The 19,187-nt window shown below is 39.8% G+C and overlaps 1 protein-coding gene across 2 annotated transcripts in view; it reads right to left on the bottom strand.

The window, feature by feature from the left end:
- Positions 1 to 19,187, bottom strand: part of EPG5 (ectopic P-granules 5 autophagy tethering factor) — a 113,236-nt gene that overhangs the window by 43,603 nt on the left and 50,446 nt on the right. For both annotated transcript variants that reach the window (XM_012440833.3, XM_012440831.3), the window contains exons 22-27: positions 17,910 to 18,076; positions 16,440 to 16,661; positions 13,551 to 13,674; positions 9,615 to 9,759; positions 6,703 to 6,874; positions 5,408 to 5,570 (exon numbers count right to left, since the gene is read on the bottom strand). In XM_012440833.3, the coding sequence (XP_012296256.2) occupies positions 5,408 to 5,570; positions 6,703 to 6,874; positions 9,615 to 9,759; positions 13,551 to 13,674; positions 16,440 to 16,661; positions 17,910 to 18,076 (993 nt within the window). The remainder of the gene's footprint in view (positions 1 to 5,407; positions 5,571 to 6,702; positions 6,875 to 9,614; positions 9,760 to 13,550; positions 13,675 to 16,439; positions 16,662 to 17,909; positions 18,077 to 19,187) is intronic.

Below are 19,187 nucleotides of genomic sequence, written 5' to 3'. Positions count from 1 at the left end.
TCCCAAGACTGAGAATTTGGGAGACATTTATATTAGAGTAAAAACATACAGTAAGCAATATATGATATTTAAGTACAGAAAGTACTAAGCTGTTTAAAAGCAAAGGTAAGCACAAATAATGAACTATTAATTTTTAATAGAAAAAAGTTCCAATTTCCATGATATCTGTCATGGCCAAATAATACCTACAAAATTCCTGAAAGTAGTTAAAATCAGGGAACTTACTTATGAAAGGCATACATCTAGAGTTGTTCATTCCTTCAAACACATCCATTTTGCAGCACTGACTATATGAGGCACTGATGATATAATCATGAATAAGACAAAGTCCCTGACCTTGTGTAACTCAAAATCTAGTAAGAGCATAGAACTAATCATAACACAAAACAAGCTGCAACGCAACCTAATGAGTGGTGCGTTACAAATAAGGATGCTTCCTTTCAGCAGAGGTGTGCTAAAAAAATTAAAACAGGCCGGGCATGGTGGCTCACACCTGTAATCTCAGCACTTTGGGAGGTGGAGGTGGGTGGATAACCAGAGGTCAACAGTTCAAGACCAACCTGGCCAACATGGCGAAACCCCATCTACTAAAAATACAAAAATTAGCTGGGCACAGTGGCACATGCCTATAATCCCAGCTATTCAGGAGGCTGAGGAAGGAGAATTGGTTGAACCCAGGAGGCGGAGGTTGCAGTGAGCTGAGATTGCACTATTGCACTCCAGCCTGGGTGACAAGAGCAAAACTCCATCTAAAAAAGAATAATAATAAAAACAAATAAAGACGGAAACCCTATTCCCAAAGAGTTCAGTCTGGCAGGACAAAACTGCCAGTAAGTGACTACAATTGCGCTTAGGCACAAGCTGTGACGAAGGAGAGAACATCTCAGTTTGACTGGATGAGTCCAATAAGACCTCAAGAAGAGGTTTGGCCTGAACTAAGTACTGAAGGCTGAGCAGGAAGGAGGTCAGAAATGGGTGGGAGGAGAACAGAAGCAGCATATGCAAAGAACAACGATTTTAATGTGCATGCTGTGTTTAGAAAATGGAGAAAGTCTAAATGGTTGGAAAGTAAAATGTCTGCGCAATGGGAGAAAGGATAAGTGATGCTGCTAGAAAAAGACCAACAACATTCTTGCACTGCATGGATCAAAAAAAAAAAAGAAAGAAAGAAAAAGATCAACAACAGATTATGAAGGGCACTAAGAGTCATATTCCTTTTGATACTGCCAAGGAAGTGTGGGTGTTTAGCCTAGAAATGTGATCAGATCTGTGTTTAACAAGATGAGTAATGAAAGAATGGAAAACAGACTAGGCAAGAAGAGAGATATGGACAGGAAGTCTAATGCAATAGGTCAAGGGAGAAGCAAGGGTGCCTACCATGGAGAAATGGCAACGGAAACACAGAGAAGGGAATCAATCTAAAGCCATTTCAGAGGCAGAACCAACACGATTTAGGAAGCAACTATGGAAACTACAGGAATGAAGTAGGGTAGAGTAACCGGAAGAGATGATACTGATGCATAGGTTTCTATATGGGGAGACCAGGTATGTGAAATTACAGCAAGAAGAGATTTGGAAGGTAAAGGTGAGATTAATTTGGGAAATAGGGAGTTTGAGGTATCTGTGGTTGAATGAGGCAGGTGGAAATCTAGATTTGGAACTCAAAAGAGAATTCTGGACTAGAGAAACAGAACAGATCATCAACATATTAGTAAATGGTTCTTTTTTGAACTACTCTGAGATCTACCAGAGTTATTAACTCTCCAGAAAAAAATTTTACATACACTTTCAGGAACTCCACCTATTCTCTAAAGACCATTCACAGACCCCAGATTAAGAACTCCAGCACAGACAGTAGGCAAAAAAAAGATGACGTCATATTAAGGGAATCAGGGCAACTAGCAATCTAAGGGTTTGAGTTGAGAAAGCAGCAGCCCTGGAAACTGAGAAGTGGTCAGAGATTCAGAGGGAAGAGATGAGACTACGTAAAGTTCAATATCACCAAATGATAGAAGGATGTTAAAAGGAATCAAAACGGCTGGACACCGCCATGAGGTGGTCACTGGACACATCTATATAGAGGGCTACAGTTTTATGTATAAAAATAACACAACCTGCCTTTTGCAGGATATACTCCCTCCCAGTGACAGTCTCATGATGAGTCATAAACACTGAGAACTCACCCTCTCTATGCTCCATTAACACCTCTTTTTCGACAACTAAAGTCATCCATAACCAAAGTTATCCATTTAGGTAATGGATGCCTTCATATTTAAGCACAATCTTTGGCCAAAAATCAGAGCAAAACAATCAACTTGCATAGCTAATGCCCCAACTTCACAGTAGGTAGAGGTTCAGCTTTCCTCTATCTTGCCCTTTGCCATTAATGTATAACAAAACATATTTTTATCTTCAAGTCCTAGAAATATCAACCAGCAAAATACTGCCTGGAATAGCCTCAACTAGCAATGATGGTACTATATAACTTTCAAGATTATTTAAGTCTCAGCCTATAAAAGTTGTTCACTGTCTTCACATTTTTAATTGCTCTGGCACATCTGCATTTCAGGCAAAATAGTGCCTGCAGCAGATACTATTATTGATACTGAACTTCTAGGTGCCATCAGTAGGGGTTCTCAAGCTTATGGAACTACCCAAGTGGAACTACAAGTCAGGGCACTAGGCAAATGAGTGAGGCCAGCAGGAAATTAAAACCTGCTTTAATAATACTTGATTACTAATGAGGTTAAGGTCACAAAATACACCTACTTTTTCCAATTCTTCAGGTGTCTGCAAAATCTCCTTTTTTCCCTCTGTCCTTCATTACTTTTTCCCCTTCTTTCTTCAAGCAATATTAGCAATTACCAATTTTTCTTTTTTTCTTGAGACAGAGTCTCACTCTGTTGCCCAGACTGGAATGCAGTGGCACAATCACAGCTCACTGCAGCCTTGACCTCCTGAGGTCAAGTGATCCTCCCGCCTTAGCCACCCAAGTAGCTTGGACCACAGGCATATGTCATCATTAGCCTGGCTAATTTTCATATAATATTATTTGTAGAGACAGAGTTAATCCATGTTGCCCAGGCTGTTGAACTCTTAAGCTCAAGCAATCTGCTTACCTCGACCTCCCGAAGTGCGGGGATTACACGAATGAGCCACCACACCCAGCCCAATTTTCTTTTAAGAAAGGAAAGCACAAGAACTTCGGTATGTTTGTAAAAACATCTAAGCCATGTTCACATCAGTCCTTATCATAAACCATCTTTTTTTTTTTTACCTCCCTCCAATCAAAATTGCCTAGAAGACATTTTAGAAAAGGTGTAACTTTTTATTTCAGAATTAACAAAGCAAAAGATTATGTTTAAAATCTCAATTCAAGGGTTCAGACAAATAATATAATACTATGATCCCTTTTTCTGTAAAGGAAAAGAGACAAGTCACTGGTAGGCTTAGAGCTACAGCTCCCTGGCCTGCCTGGTGGTATTTTCCACTGCAAGACCCAGAGAGTTAACAGGAGGTCAGGCAGGGTAAGAGACCTGTTCCTTGGCTAAGGCAGCAAATATTTACAAGTCTTCACAGAGCAAGCTATCAGCCAGAATTAGAAAAACATTTCTTTATAGTTATCTCACTTGTCACTTATAAAAATGCATTTTAGAATTCTCTTCTCTATATAAAATTAACAGCCTGGTAAAGATATGTAGTTTTAAAATATGGAAAAACACAGATTGGTGATGACATTCCTTTTTTTATTATAACCGGATTTTCAGTATTTTCCTCACTAACTCGAACTCCACCCAAAATTGGCAAACTTTTCTCCCAGTTTTACTTCGGCAAGTGATCTTTTCGTAAATATTTCTACCTTGGTCTTACTACCACAGTGTTGGTAACTGGCACAAAAATACACCAAAAGAAAACCAACTGTATAAAGCACCTGGCCAAAGATAACAATGTTTAGGAGTCACACATATTACAATAACATCCAGGAAAATAAGTTGGATTCATCCTAACTTTTAGGTCAAATTTCTGAACTTATACAACTGTTGAAAAATTAGAGATACATTTTGAAAGTAATGAAAACTACAACACATATAGAAGATTATTTGAGAGAAGGAATTTTGTAGGAAAGAGTCTCCCAAGGAAATTGATGGAGAATACATTGAAATAGTCATAATGAAAATTAGCAAAAAAAAAAAAAATAAGAAGGGAAATTTCTGAAAGACAAACAAGGATGAGGAAAATAAACTCCAATCTCCAAATGCTAACAAAAAAGAGTCATTTGTGTATAGACAGATTTAGACCATGGGCAGTGCCCACCTCCAAGCACTGCTCTTTCAGCTTAGGGAATCATGACTTCACTCGAAGGAGAAATACAGTGCGGGGATTAATGAACACAGGCTGGCCGGGTGCGGTGGCTCAGGCCTGCAATCCCAGCACTTTGGCAGTCCGAGGCAGGCAGATTGCTTGGGCCCAGAAGTTTGAGACCACCCTGGGCAACATAGCAAAACCCTATCTCTACTACAATTTTTTTTTTTTAAAAGAACACTGGCTCTGGTGCCGGAATGCCTGGATCTTTCTGGCTCTGCCACTTACAGGCTGTGGCACATCAGGTGCGTGACTTAATTAACTTCTCTGTGACTCTACTTCCTTACCTGATAAATGAAGATGATAACGGCCTCCTCACAGAGTTGTGAGGATAAGTTTTAAAGTGTTTAGACAGGGCCTGGCATAAAGTAAATGCTATGACACGTTAGCTTCAGCTAAGCTTCCATTGTGAAGTCCATACGGTATCACAGATCCAAATTCTGCCTCTATTCCAGTGCAAGGTAACTCTGAGAGGCGGTTCAAGTTTCAGTCATGTTGGTGCATGTCTCTCCTCTGCCCATCAGCAAGCTCCACCCAATTAATCTGCTTCCCTTCCCACGTTCATCTTCAGGGGCTCCCTGCCATACACAGCAGACAGCCAGAGCTCCCAATGATGGTGCACACCAGCCTTTCCAATATGAATTCCCACCATCACCCCCAAAACACTTGAAACAGGCTGACCTAGCCACTGACCCCTAAATGACATCATGGCCACTCCATTTCCACATTCCTTCCAACTGTATCATCACCAAAGTCTTTTAAGAATCAGCTGAAGCCCCTCTCTCTAGAAATCTTCTCAATGAGTCTATTTTTCTTTGAATTCCTATTTGAATATCTGTCTTACAGGACTCATCTGGTACTCAGCTAATCAGACATTACGGAAATGTCTGATTAGCTCTATGAGTGTTTTCATGTCCCCCAAAACTAGTAAATGTTTGGGACACAGACAGTGTGCTATATATGTCTTTCGATCTTTCTCAGTGATATGCCAACATTACAGACTCAATTAAAATTCTCTAAATTCTGAAGAAATTTAAACACTTACCTGAACCGTGACAACTGCAGCTCCTTGGCATTTCTTACCGCTGCTGCCTCTGCACTCCAAATGTAGTGTGGCCTGTTCTTCACGATTCACATACTGCCTGGGCATTGTGTCCAACAGCTCACCATCCAGAGCAACCTGCTGAGATTCCCGAAGAGCTGCAGTTCTGAAAAACACCATCAGGAGGTAAAAGAAAGTCTTAGGAAAGGTTGTATGATAAGTGATAAAGGCTGCTAGTTACCCACAGCCAGCATTATAGCGCAGCAAGATATGCATACTCCATAGTAACAGAGGACCAAAGGTTGTGAGCCAAGACTTACCAAAATCATCTCCCTGGCAGAGAGGCCAAAGAGAAAGCTAAGAAATGAAAGAAAAGCCTATGGAAAAGTGAGACAACTTTATAGCCACAAACAAAGCTCCATTTAGAATCCATATTCTATCAACAACACTTTTTAAACAGACCCAACAAGAACAAATGAGAATTCTATCCCAACTTAATCATCCTTATGGGGTGCATTAATTGTAAGTGCCAATGACTTCTTAGGTATTAGCAACTTGAAGTGAAACGTCAAAGCCCAAGAAAGCTAATGGCATTCATGGGGTGTCAAAACTGGTCTAACTGTATTTATCATTACATTAATGGGCAGGTGCTTATATGTGTACTCAACACACACTCAACAAATGTCTGGACCAAAAATAGCCAAGGAAAAAAATATCAATAAGAAATTGATTCACATAGGATTTGTAACAGTGAGGCTCACTTACTGTTAATGAAACAGACTTACTCCACATACGCTCCTTCACACAAGAACTCAAATTGGATCAAAACCTTAAACTGTTGATCATTTTGTATCCACCATGTAAAATCAAAACATTTAATGACTTTTCCACACTTCAATCAATGTTTATGTCAATTTTTTAAAGAATATGGAGAGGTAGAGAGTATAGCAATGAGAAAAGAAAGGAACTCTCATTTCATACCTTTCCAACACCATCTTTCCAGTATCATAAGATCTCTTCATGAGAAGCGTAAGAAAATCTTAACTGGCACTACCGACCCCCAGAAATGCTACCACAGGAAACGTGAAATTGATAGTTGGTAAGAATACCAAATAATTTCAAGGTGAAATTGTAAGACCTGTCACAACTTGGTTAACCAAGTGAACCGTCTAGGCCAGTTTGATCAAACTGTTCTCATGGTAAAAATGTTGATGAGGAAGCCACTCCAGGTAGCAAATCATCCAGGCTGTCAAAGCCGCCAGCATGGGAACATGATATTTGAGGCTGCACGGTCTTACCTGGCCTGCTGTTGCAACAGATTCAGGTCTGTGCACACCAGCTGGATGGCATCCTTCTGACTCAATAGCGCAGCAGAGGAAATAACTGGCACGGGAGGCTTCATCGGGTGCAGAACAAGGGGAGGCTGGGGAGCCTCATGCTTCTGCAAGTTACTTAAAACCCTTTCTTTAGCTGAAAGAAAAGTAAGTCATATATACTGAGCAATCAGGTGAATTAGCAGGAGATCAGAAGCATGTAGTACAATTCAGTAGAATTCCTATCCTCAAAATGATGATAGTCTTATGATAAAGTTAAAGCTCATGATCTTAAATTGTTATCTTAGACAGGTCGTGCATGACATGCTAAGAAGTTTGGACTTGATATTAGTGTAACATTAGTATCTAGTGCTTTACAATAATATCATGTGGATCTAATGAACAGCTCTATGCAAGCTTGAGTCAGATGGTAGCTATCATCTGAATAATAGTTTAAGTGAATGGAGTAGATCTGGAGGCTGGTTAAGGGTTTAATGCCATCATCCAGAATTCAGAGGAATAGAAGAAAAATCTGCAATCAGGTCAAGGTTTGAACAGAAAAACTGGATGCAGTAAGAGATAAAATTAATAAAGACATATGCATAAGCTCCTTCAGCATTTCTATTTATGCAGTCATAGAGTCCATCAGTCATTTACTTATTCATTCAGTCAACAAATGATTAATGGGGTCCAAATAAGCAATCCAGTGCCATACACACACACACACACACACACACACACAAAAGTGAATCTCTACCATACAACTTTGCCCTAGATTACACATGATCTCACACTGTTTAATCAAATTTAAATGTTTCATACTTCTAGACTTAGTACAGAGCTGAATACACAGTAGGTATCCAATAGATTCCTTTCTTCCCTCCCGCTCCCTTCACCACACTATACATATACCACACAGCAGGTGGGGACTCAATAACATGAAGAAAAATGCTGCTACCTACTCAATTCTTTTCAATAGCAAGAAACAGAGGAAGGCAGTGTTCAAGGGAATTTCAAGTCAAAAAGTCAACAAGTACTTAAGGGTCTACTATGAATTTCCGATTACATTCTAGATGAAACATTCAATTTTCTATTCTTGTTGAGAAAAATTAATAGCCATGACTTTACTTGGCATAAGGAGACTTGTATTGTTCGTACCCCAAACAGAATTAGCATTACAAATAGATCGAATACAGCACTGTCCCTTATAGCTGGTGTTTTTCCATTAGAACTACTACTTTTTGCACAGATGTAACCAAGCTGGGTATTCATCAATGGATAAGACTTGTGACTATTTATGTTAAAGTTCCTTTCAAGCAACATAAGAGGCCATGATGTTAAAGGAAAACTGGGGGCTCTTTCAAACCCAATGTAAGTTACCATAAAAGAAAAACCAGGGATATTTTAAAAACAAACAAAAAATCTAAGTTCATATTTAACAGTAAGCCCCACTCTGTACCACAACTGATAAAAATGTTGAAGCCAATAAAACAAATTTAGTTTAAGAAAAAGAAATTGTTATCAAAAGAGTGCTAGTGAAATTTTTCCTACAACCAATCACAACCACAAATTCAATCATTTAATATAATCATCAACTAACTCTTGTATCTGAGAAAAACCTGAAACTCATTATTTAGAAATCAGGCCCTAATTTTGTTTAGAAGTGCAAGGTATAGCGATTGCCAGACCCAAGAGGTAGAATACTGAGTGGTGAACAGCAGGGCTCTGGAGTCAGACGGCTCTGCCCAACAACAAGCTATGTGGCCCATGCAGGCAGGTCAGCCAACCAGCTTACAAACTGGGTTTCTTATCTGCTCAGTTGGGATAACCTCACAACATAGGGTTTTTGTGAGGACTGAGTTTATGCATATAAAGCACTGAGACAGTGCTTGGAACAAACTAAGGGCTTCATAAACTACTAGCTTAACTCTGGTGAAAACAATTCGCCTTTTAGGGCAGTGTTCAGGCAACGTGGAAACACTACAAATAAAAGGGCATGAACAGAAAGCATTTAATAGTTCCCAGATCTACTCACATATTTCTTCTTCTCATTTAACAAACTTTTAGCAATAGAAAAATGAGAATCTATGTAGGTGGCTTGAGGGCAATTTTCATCCCTTCCTCTATATGCCTTTCTATATCATTTAATTTTTAAATTAATATATATAACTTTTGTAATCAGAAAAAGTTATTATTGTTTCAAGAAAAAATGCAGGGAGAGGAACATTGGAGGGAAAAATTTTAGAGCCTTAGAAGAGACCAGTCAGCATCATTTTACAGATAAATGATGTGAGGTCCACAGAAGTTCTTACTTCTCTCTCTTTATACAACTAATGCATTGGTTAGTGGCAAGCTGCAATAAGAAGGTATTTTTGCATTTCTCTGAATCACTTCAGGGTCCTATTACACTATATACTATAATAAATATTTTGGTCAACAATTGAATTTACAACTGTAGGTCTCATATTTTTGAAATGTATTCAGTATTAAAATTAATAGGTGACCCCAAATATCAGCAACTTTATGGGTTAAATGGGCTTTTGTGGCCTGAGAGAAAACTAACTGATAATTTATAACACTGTTTCTCTAAAAAAAAAATGTACTGGGAGAAACAAGCACCTTAAAAACTTCACGAATCTGATTCATTTGTATGGTAAGGGTTCCAGGTACAAAAGAAAAGAGTTTATAAAAGAAAAAGACAGACTTCTGATTTTTAAAACTGCAAACCCAAAGAAATGGCATTTACAGTTGCATTTTACACCACTGTGTAAGTAAACTGAAAGCACCAGGGAAAAAAGGGACACTGGAGGAATAAAGTATATCAGCCTCAACCCTCAATGGCTCTGATTCAATCGTTCATTCACTCAACGGAAGAGGCAGGTGCTCACAGGACCCACCCAGCAAAGGATCAGTGAAGTCCAGCTGCACTGACAAATTGCAGGGTATGGAATGGGACTCAAGCTTGGCCTGCATCCACAGACCAACAGTCTCCTGAAACTCATGATAGACGCGCTCCATGTTCAAATACTCCATCCACAGATCCTAGAACAGAAAGACAGTATTTTAACTCTGACAGACAAGTCACAGATTCACATATAAAACTATATATTTAACTATAAACTGAACCAGTAAGTTTCAACATGAAGTGGCCTACTCCAAGTTCTCCAAGATTAGGATAAATTGCCATGAAAATGACCACTCTAACAATCTCCGAGGTAGCTATAAAACTTTTTTGATTGTGTATCATGATTAGAAAAAATTTTAACAGCCCCATATGTATATTTATAAATTACATACATACATTATACAGCCAATACATTACATATACTATAAGACATAGGTAAAAAATAGCAAATCTTTAAGAGAGAAAAAATAAAATATTAAAAATAATCAAATCTGAATTAGATCAAGACACTAAATGCAACTATCAATTTACAGTAAATACAGGAGACAGAAAAACATGTTAAACTACACCATGAAGATACAGTTAGCAAAATCCATACTGTGGGGAACCTCTATGGACAGACTGCTCAGTTTCTGCAACAAATAAATTGCAAGGAAAAGTAAAGGGATAGGGGAGGACTTGAAGATTAAATAGATTTATAAGACATATCAACCAATCACACATGTGGATCCTGATTCAAACTATGAAAATAAATAAAAATAAAACTTTTATGACATTTAAGAGAAAGCTGGAAACTTGAACACTGACTAAATATTTGACATTAGAAATTATTTCTAATATGTTTAGGTATGCTATTGGGTTATATCATTTTTTAACCTTATCTTTTAAAATCTTCATGTATCAAGTGCTCTCTGGATAATAATATCGGGATTACCTCCGAGATAATATGGAGGAGGAAGTGGATGGGCTATAGACGAAACTAGACACATGGTACGTGCGAAGACGGGGAGAATAGCATGCCCATTAACTGGTCTGCCTATTTTCCTGTATTTTTTCATAATAACAGGTGTCATACAAGTGAATAAATGAGAAAAAAATAAATATAGCAGCCCTAGTATCCTCTCCCTACACTCCTGTGGGCTGTCTTATATATTCTGAATTATATTTATTTCACTTGGTGATCACTACATATTAGAATGGGGGACTGCCTTTAACAAAAACAAAAAAATCAAATTGTCAATGAACTTCAAATAGTAATAGCAAGTGAGCAAACGAGACTATGAGTTTGTAGACTACAATTTTTTTTTGGATTTTAAGTGTTCTAAAGGCTCAAGAATTCGTCTAAAACAAAAAATGTCCCTCGTTTTTCAATAAGCACGCTGCTGTGAAGTCCCAAATCATTATTTCCAAACCAATCCCACAGTGCAAGGCATTCCAGACTCAGAGGAGCAGCTCCAATGTAATAATCCTGATCATAATCCTGAATCCTACATGCAGCTGACTGTTCAATGTGCTGGGCCAGATCCTCCTATTGTGTACACACTCCTTTAAAGAGGGTCACTATGTCACTTTCTCTGCCTCTATGCTAAGTAACTGTTAACAGAGGCTAATGATTAGAGCAAATACTAGGAATTAATGATAGGTAAGCAGAGATGTCTTAGACACCATAAAAATACAAAACAACCCTAAGCTTGAATTACAGATCAAGAAATTAGACTTCAAACATCAAGCAAAGACTGACTTAAAAAGAAAAGGAGGGAGAAAGAGAGCAATTAATTCTGCAACTGCTGAGGAACCAGGATAAATCTCAGAGAACCAAGAAAGCTATGGCTGAATTAAAAAAAAAAAAAACACTAACCAAGTACCTACAATGTACAAGCCTTGGATAAGGATGAGTCAAGTATAAAAAGATAAGGATGGAACTGCACTAAAGAATGTCAGGACATCAAGGTCTCTTGTTTATTTTTCTCGTTCCTCTGGCTCTATATTCTCAGTCCTGTTTCTCCATGCCTTAAATGTTGTTATTTCTCAGGGTTCCATCTTCAGTCCTCTTCTTTGTTTACGTATTCTCTTACCATTAAATCCATATACCTTTCTTTGCCTCATTCCTGAATTCTAGATCTCTATCACCCTTCTGACCAACTCCTTGATAGAGAGTTCTCTGAAGGCCCTCAGACACCTCCTCTTCCAGTGTTTATCTTTGGGGACCAAAGTTAGAAATGTGGAAGTCTTTGGGTATCTGATTCTTCCTTGATATATTTTAATTCATCCATTTAATTAATAACTGCTGCTATTTCAAGAGCTCTCCAAAGATTTCAAAATACAATCCAAATTCTTTAGAAAAGCATACATGGCCCTTAGGGATTTCACTCCTACTCACCTCTCTGGTTTCATCTGCCCCACCTCAGGTGCTTTGCCCTACCCTGCACCTTTGTCAACATGCCCTAACCTCTCTCACCTGCTATGTCTCTGCACACACTGGTCTTTCTGCCCATTAACATCCTCTCTGCCACTCGCTAACACCATGCCTTTTCTTTCCACCTGCCCAACTCCGATATGTCCTTCAGGGGTCAGCTCAAAGGTCACCACTCCAGGTCCAATCCAAATCAGGGGCTATTCCTCTATGTTCCCACAGTACCCTGTGCATTCCACTCTCACAATCCTTTTTTTTTTTTTTTTTGAGACAGAGTGTCTCTCTGTTGCCCAGGCTGGAGTGCAGTGGCACAATCTCGGCCCATTGCAACCTCTGACTCCCAGGTTCAACCGATTCTCCTGCCTCAGCCTCTAAGTTGCTGAGATTACAGGCGCCCACCACCATGCCCGGCTAATTTTTTGCATTTTTTAGTAGAGACGGGGTTTCGCCATGTTGGCCAGGCTGGTCTTAAACTCCTGACCTCAGGTGGTCCACCTGCCTTGGCCTCCCAAAGTGCTGGGATTGCAGGCACGAGCCATGTGCCCAGCCCACAATCTTGATCACAAAATGTAATAATTGTTTGTTTAGTCTCCTGCTTGACAATAAGCTCTTTGGAGGCAGGGACTGTATCAGATTTCTTTTTGTATCTTTGGCACCTGGCATTTAGAAGACACTCAATAAATACTCACAAAAGGAAAGGAAAGCAAGAAGAAAGAAGGCAAGGAAAGAAAGAAACAAAACAAGAAAAAGATACCTACTGAGATGAAATATACACACAATGAGAAAGTAGGAAGGTTTAAGGATCCAAATAAAAGTGTCTCAAGTTTTAGAGAGTCCTAAATCCCACCCTGATGGTGGACAATGCTCAAGAGAGTGCAATCCTAGAAAAAAAAAAAGAACTAGAATAGAAGAGAATTGTCTTTCCCAACCCCTTTTCCCTATCCCCAAGATGGCTAGAGAAGCTTAGAGAAAACTGAGATTACAAGAAGTTTTGGTCTGAAAAAGGATAACAGACATCTTTGAATGCCTGGGAGAGAACAGCTTAGGAGACTGAAATCGAGTGACTCCAGAAGAGACGCCAGAACTGTGACAATGACAAGTAAGCACCTCCAAAGCCAATCAAAGGTGAGCTCCTGATCTCCTCCATGCAACTGACCTCCTGCATCACATTTGGAGCCTTACAAATTCTTACACTGCTTGTAAGAATGCGAGTAGAGATAATTGCTTAAAGGTGTTCAGCTACTAACAACTTCAAATTAAAAACACAGTCAGAGGAAGGTTATGTTTATGAGGTTGTAAAAAGCCCTAGAACAAGCTTTAAGCCTTCAGGTAGAAGACACAGCGAGGCAGGAAATTCAAAAGGGAATATTCCCTCAATATAATCACTTAGATACTGACAAAACCCACAGAAACAATGACCATCTGAGTGACTATCCATTTTCTTATCAATAAACGGTTTTACCATTATGAATATGATCAGTTCAAATTACAAGAAAGACAGTGCCATAGTTTCACCTGCTGATTCTGCATCACTTTTGCTAGCCTGTGAATATCATAATGCTTTGGTAGAGAAGGGATATAGGTATCTCCTTTTTGAAAATTCTCATCTTCTAGCCATAATATATATACATTGAAGAGCCTAAAAGATAAAAACATAATTATATGAAATATAAAAAGATGAGCATGCAAATGAAGTTTCTTACATCTCTAGGAACACTGGCACCACTACGTGAGAGTAAAGAAAGCCCATAATACAGAAAATGTGGCCAACAAACACCACGGCTCCCAGGGAACTCTTGGTCCAGCAGGGGAGGCATGTTCATGTATCATTCAAATATGATACGATAACTGCTCAAACAAAGCGTTTGAAGCAGGAGCTCTACCAACCATTCTTAAAGTTGATTTAAACACAGCACACAGAAGGAAATAACTGGAAAAGGTGATTTTTACCAGACCTAGGATCTGAATTTGGAGCTTTTCTTTCCTGGGCAATTCAGTCACAGTTATTTTTGCTTAGAAAAGCAAAAATAACATAATAACATTCAAATAAAAACATTTTCAGAGAAAATATTAAGAGTTCTTTTAAACTTATGCATTGTAGGAACTTTCCAGCTTTAGGCTCCAGAACCATCTCCCATCTCAAAGAATCGCAAATAAATCTCACAGCGTGTGTGTATCCTGCTCTTATCAAGAAGGAATAAAATAAAATCAGACTTAAAAAAATAAAAGTTCTGGCCGGGCACAGTGGCTCATACCTGTAATCCCAGCACTTTGGGAGGCGAGGCGGGCAGATCACGAGGTCAGGAAGTCGAGACCAGCCTGACCAACATGATGAAAGCTGGTCTCTACTAAAAATACAAAAATTGGGCCGGGCGTGGTGGCTCACACCTGTAATCCCAGCACTTTGGGAGGCCAAGGCGGGTGGATCACGAGGTCATGAGATCGAGACCATCCTGGTCAACATGGTGAAACCCCGTCTCTACTAAAAATACAAAAAATTAGCTGGGCATGGTGGCGCATGCCTGTAATCCCAGCTACTCAGGAGGTTGAGGCAGGAGAATTGCCTGAACCCAGGAGGCGGAGGTTGCGGTGAGCCGAGATCGCGCCATTGCACTCCAGCCTGGGTAACAAGAGCAAAACTCCGTCTCAAAAAAAAAAAAAAAAATACAAAAATTAGCTGAGTGTGGTGGCATGTGCCTGTAATCCCAGCTACTCAGAAGGCTGAGGCAGGAGAATCACTTGAACCCAGGAAGTGGAGGTTTCAGTGAGTCTAGATTGCACCACTGCACTCCAGCCTGGGTGACAGAATGAGACTCTGTCTCAAAAAAAAAAAGTAAAAAAAAAAGAGTTCAATTTTCCAGTAAAAACTTTTCATAAAAATATGATACTTCCTTCATTTTTATTTTGTTTTTACCAGCAGTACCAGAAAAATAGTCGGGAATACACAAATTACTGCGTGGGGGACTGGGAGGTGGCCTGGCGTGACTTTACTTAATAAAGTGGAAAATTTCCTCCTTTACCTCTGTAACAGCCAGCCCAGGAAGAGAGACAAGGAGAGGGCTTTGGGGTTCTTACAGGGAAGAGACTGCTAGGTAGTTCTCTCCCACAGCTTCTGACTCAGTGAAACAGACGGCCACATTATGAACACATCCCAGGAAGGGGAATATAAGAGAAGCAGAAGGGAATATCAAAGACTTTTTTGGCTTATCTAAAATGTTCACCGAGAAAGCCTTCCACAGGTTAAGGCTGGTTAAAAATAAGCTTTCCTTCAACAAGTAAAATAAGGGGAGAAATCATTCTGGAGGCTGAGAGAGAGCCCTGAGAGGCTGAGGGCAAGCAAGCCTGAGGCCTCAGTGCTAGATGAAATGCAGGCCTCACCAAGCTATTGTGTATTCAGGATCAATTATTAAGAGCCATTTTTATTAAGTCTTATTTGTAAGACTAGTATTTGGTTTATACCAAACTTATAAATGAAAGGTGAAGGAATAGTGTGAAAAGAATCCAAACTTACTTCAGCGTTCTTAACCTTTAAGAGGAGGCAAATATTGTAACCTGATTTTATAGGGCACATATTTTGGGAAGATCACTAAACCCCCATCCCAGGTGGATCCCGGAATCCCGTGGAGGATCTGTGAACCACACTTAAAGAGCCCTGCCTTGGTCAAGTGTTTCCTTTGAAGAGCTGTTCTAAGCTAGGTGTGGTGGCACACACCTGCAGTTCCAACTGCTCAGGAAGATCACTCGAGCCCAGGAGTTCAAGGCTGAAGTGTGCTATAATCGTCTCACTACGATTGTGCCTACGAAAACCCACTGCACTCCAGCGTGGGCAACATAGTGAGACACTCCTTCTTAAAAAAAGTAAAAAGAACTATTCAGCAAGGTTTTTTTGAAATGCAGTCTCACTCTGTTGCCCAGGTTGGAGTGCAGTGGCATGATTATGGCTCATTGCAGCCTCGACCTCCTCCCCTGACCTAAGGGATCCTCCCACCTCAGCCTCCCAAGTAGCTGGGATCACAGGAGCATGCCACCAGGTTTGGCTAATTTTTTTTTTTTTTAGAGACAGGGTCTCACTATGTTGCCCAGGCTGTCTAGCAGGCTTTAATAGTTGTTTACCTGCTATGATAAAATTTGGTTTATTTCTATTTTTACATAAAGAAATAGAAGAGGATTTATCACTTAGACTCCAGCCACTCGATACAAATACATCCAAACTGTTGATTCACTTCTCTTGAGGAACATAAAAGAGAAACATTTCAAGATGCAAATCTATATCAAAGCCACCTTGCATATTCAATCTAACCGTGTTAAGAGAATAACATCTAGCAGTTTGTAACACAGTTTACTGTGCCAGCACAGTACTTGTGCTGTAAACAACAATGTAAGTGGCTAAATAACCATACTCACCTCACCAGCTCCGTGTGCAGTTCTGGTGAAGTCAGGTAACCAGGGGTGCCAGCCTGGCTCTCTGGCAGCCCTTCACTGCCCTCTGCTGGAACGCGGAGGGCCTTGCTTGCAGCATGGTGGAAGTCGGCCACCTCCGTCAAACGTCTCTTCATTTCTTTCAACAAACTGATATATGCAGGACTTTGAAAAAACCTTCTCCCAATACAACCATCTATGGGTAACCTTAAAAAACACAAGCACAGATCTATAACCTTTCGACACAAGATGCACTTTCTGTATGGCATAAAATAGCTGTCAATTATCAAGATAATTTATTGTGATTGTGTATATACACCATTATATTAATACCTATTATTTCTACCTCAAAGATTATTTTGATGATCCAACAAGATGGTGTATATGAAAGTAGTTTTAAAAGTGTGAAATGCTGCACAAATTTAAGACATCATCACTACTCAGAGGTACAGCATAGACTAAAGATGGTCTGTGTTCTTGAAGAACTTGCAATCTGGCAAAAAAAAAAATTGAAGTGACTAAGAATCTATTTTTATACGTATACATTTTTATGTATATTTTATATATTTTTATATATACATTTTTATGTATATTTTATATATTTTTTATATTATATATATACTTTTTGAGACAGAGTCTCACTCTGTCGCCCAAGCTGGAGTGCAGTGGCACAATCTTGGCTCACTACAACCTCTGTCTGCCTCCTAGGTTCAAGCAATTCCCCTGCCTCAGCCTCCAGAGTAGCTGGAATTACAGGCACATGCTACTCCACTGGACTAATTTCTGTATTTTTAGTAGACACAGGGTATCACCATGTTGGCCAGGATTCTCTCAAACTCCTGACCTCAAGTGATCCACCTGCCTAGGCCTCCCAAAGTGCTGGGATTACAGGCGTGAGTCACCATGTCTGGCCAATATCTATATATTTCAAATGAATGAGGTAAGGGAATGAGGAATTGAGGCAGGAGCTAGAGAGCAATGGTTGGTAATAGTGGATGCATCTGGCTGGGTGGAGTATCTTCATACGAATATGCTGAATATTCCCAAGCACAACCCACAGGTATCAGACACACCTGGCCTTTGTTCACACCTGAACCACTCATCACAAAGTCCCTTCGCACAAGACCCATGACGGTCACACAGAAAGCCTCAGTTTGAGGTGGTTGTTCTCCCTTTGCATCTCCAGACGTTCTATGTGAAGCCTTGCCCAGTTCCAGAGTGTCGTCTTTACCACACTGGTTATGGAAGATGGTAAAGAGAAGCTGTCATAAGACACTGCCAACTCAAAAAAGGTCCAGTCTAATAAATGTTAAAGAGAGACAGAGAGAATCCTTGCCAGAGATCACCAAAGAATTATTCCAACTCACACTCCACAGTCTAAGAACACATAGAATGAGAGCAGTGCAAAGGCAGAAATGGATTCACAGAAACCTACTACAATACTGGGTTCCATACCCATATTGTGGTCCAGGGCGGTGAAGATACAGAAGGAAGAACTTCTGCCAAATGAGTGGCAGGAGAGGGTGATCAGAAGGCGTGACCAGAGCCTGGTGGGCCCAGCGATAAATCAGCAGCCTCTGGAGGGATGGCACGATGGGGAGCTTCAGCTGGGTCTGGGCTTTCTACAGAAAAGGAAGGGCTTTGAGTTACCACAAAATAAACACAAATGCAAACGTTTGCTCTAAGTGATCCAAATGAAACACACAACATTCTGTTTTCAATTCAATGATAATTTTTTAAAGTCATATAAACTCACTTCTCCTATCCACTAGTTAATGTTTTAACCCCCTTGGTAGCAAGACATGTAAGGCAGCCGTTTTTCTGTCAAAACATTTCACAGACCCCAGAATGGGGTATTGGTCTTAAAAGTCATCTAGTCTAACGTCATTTTCATTTCCAAAATTCCTTTGCAAATACAACATTGTAGTGCAAGGGAGTAGAATAATATGAAAACCAGAAGTAAGGCCAGGCACAGTGGCTCATGCCTGTAATCTCAGCACTTTGGGAGGCTAAGGCGGGTGGATCACTTGAGGTCAGGAGTTCAAGACCAGCCTGGCCAGCATGGCAAAACCCTGTCTCTACTAAAAATACAAAAATTAGCTGGGTGTAGTGGTGCACGCCTGTAATCCCAGCTACTCATGAGGCTGAGGCATGACAATCGCTTGAACCTGGAAGATGGAGGTTGCAGTGAGCTGAGATAGCACCACTGCAACATTCCAGCCTGGGCAATAGAGTAAGACTCCGTCTCAAAAAAAAAAAAAAAGTAAATGTGACTATGAGACTGTCAAACTTTATCAATCTTTTGAAAATTCAGATTTCAAAAGGACATTCAAGAATGCTGAATTATTTGACAGACTTTGAAACCCAAAAGCAAAATCTATACTAAGATAGAAGGTCTTTAAAGACTTATTCCAGTCTTTCCCACACATTAGTAAGCCTAAGAATCAGCTAGGGAGTTTTAGAAAATAAACTCCTGGTCCCACTCCAGACTCAGAGACTCCAAATCTCAGAAGGTGAGGTCTAGGAATCTGCTTTTTAACAAGCTCTCCAGGGGATTCTGACATATGTGGGATGCAATGGCAAGTCCTGTCACATGTGCAATGATCCAGTCTGCAAATATTAGGCTGAGACTCTCGTTAAACAAACATTGAGAAGCAAGTATTCTTCAATTGCACAGTTTTAAGTATTGGTTTGGTTGTTGAGCTTTCCAAACATTCACAACAAAAGAAAACA

Source organism: Aotus nancymaae, unplaced genomic scaffold, assembly GCF_030222135.1.
Source record: "Aotus nancymaae isolate 86718 unplaced genomic scaffold, 86718_ANA_hifiasm-v0.15.2.pri h1tg000020l, whole genome shotgun sequence".
NCBI lineage: Eukaryota > Metazoa > Chordata > Mammalia > Primates > Aotidae > Aotus > Aotus nancymaae.
This window is presented reverse-complemented; position numbering and strand designations above follow the sequence as displayed.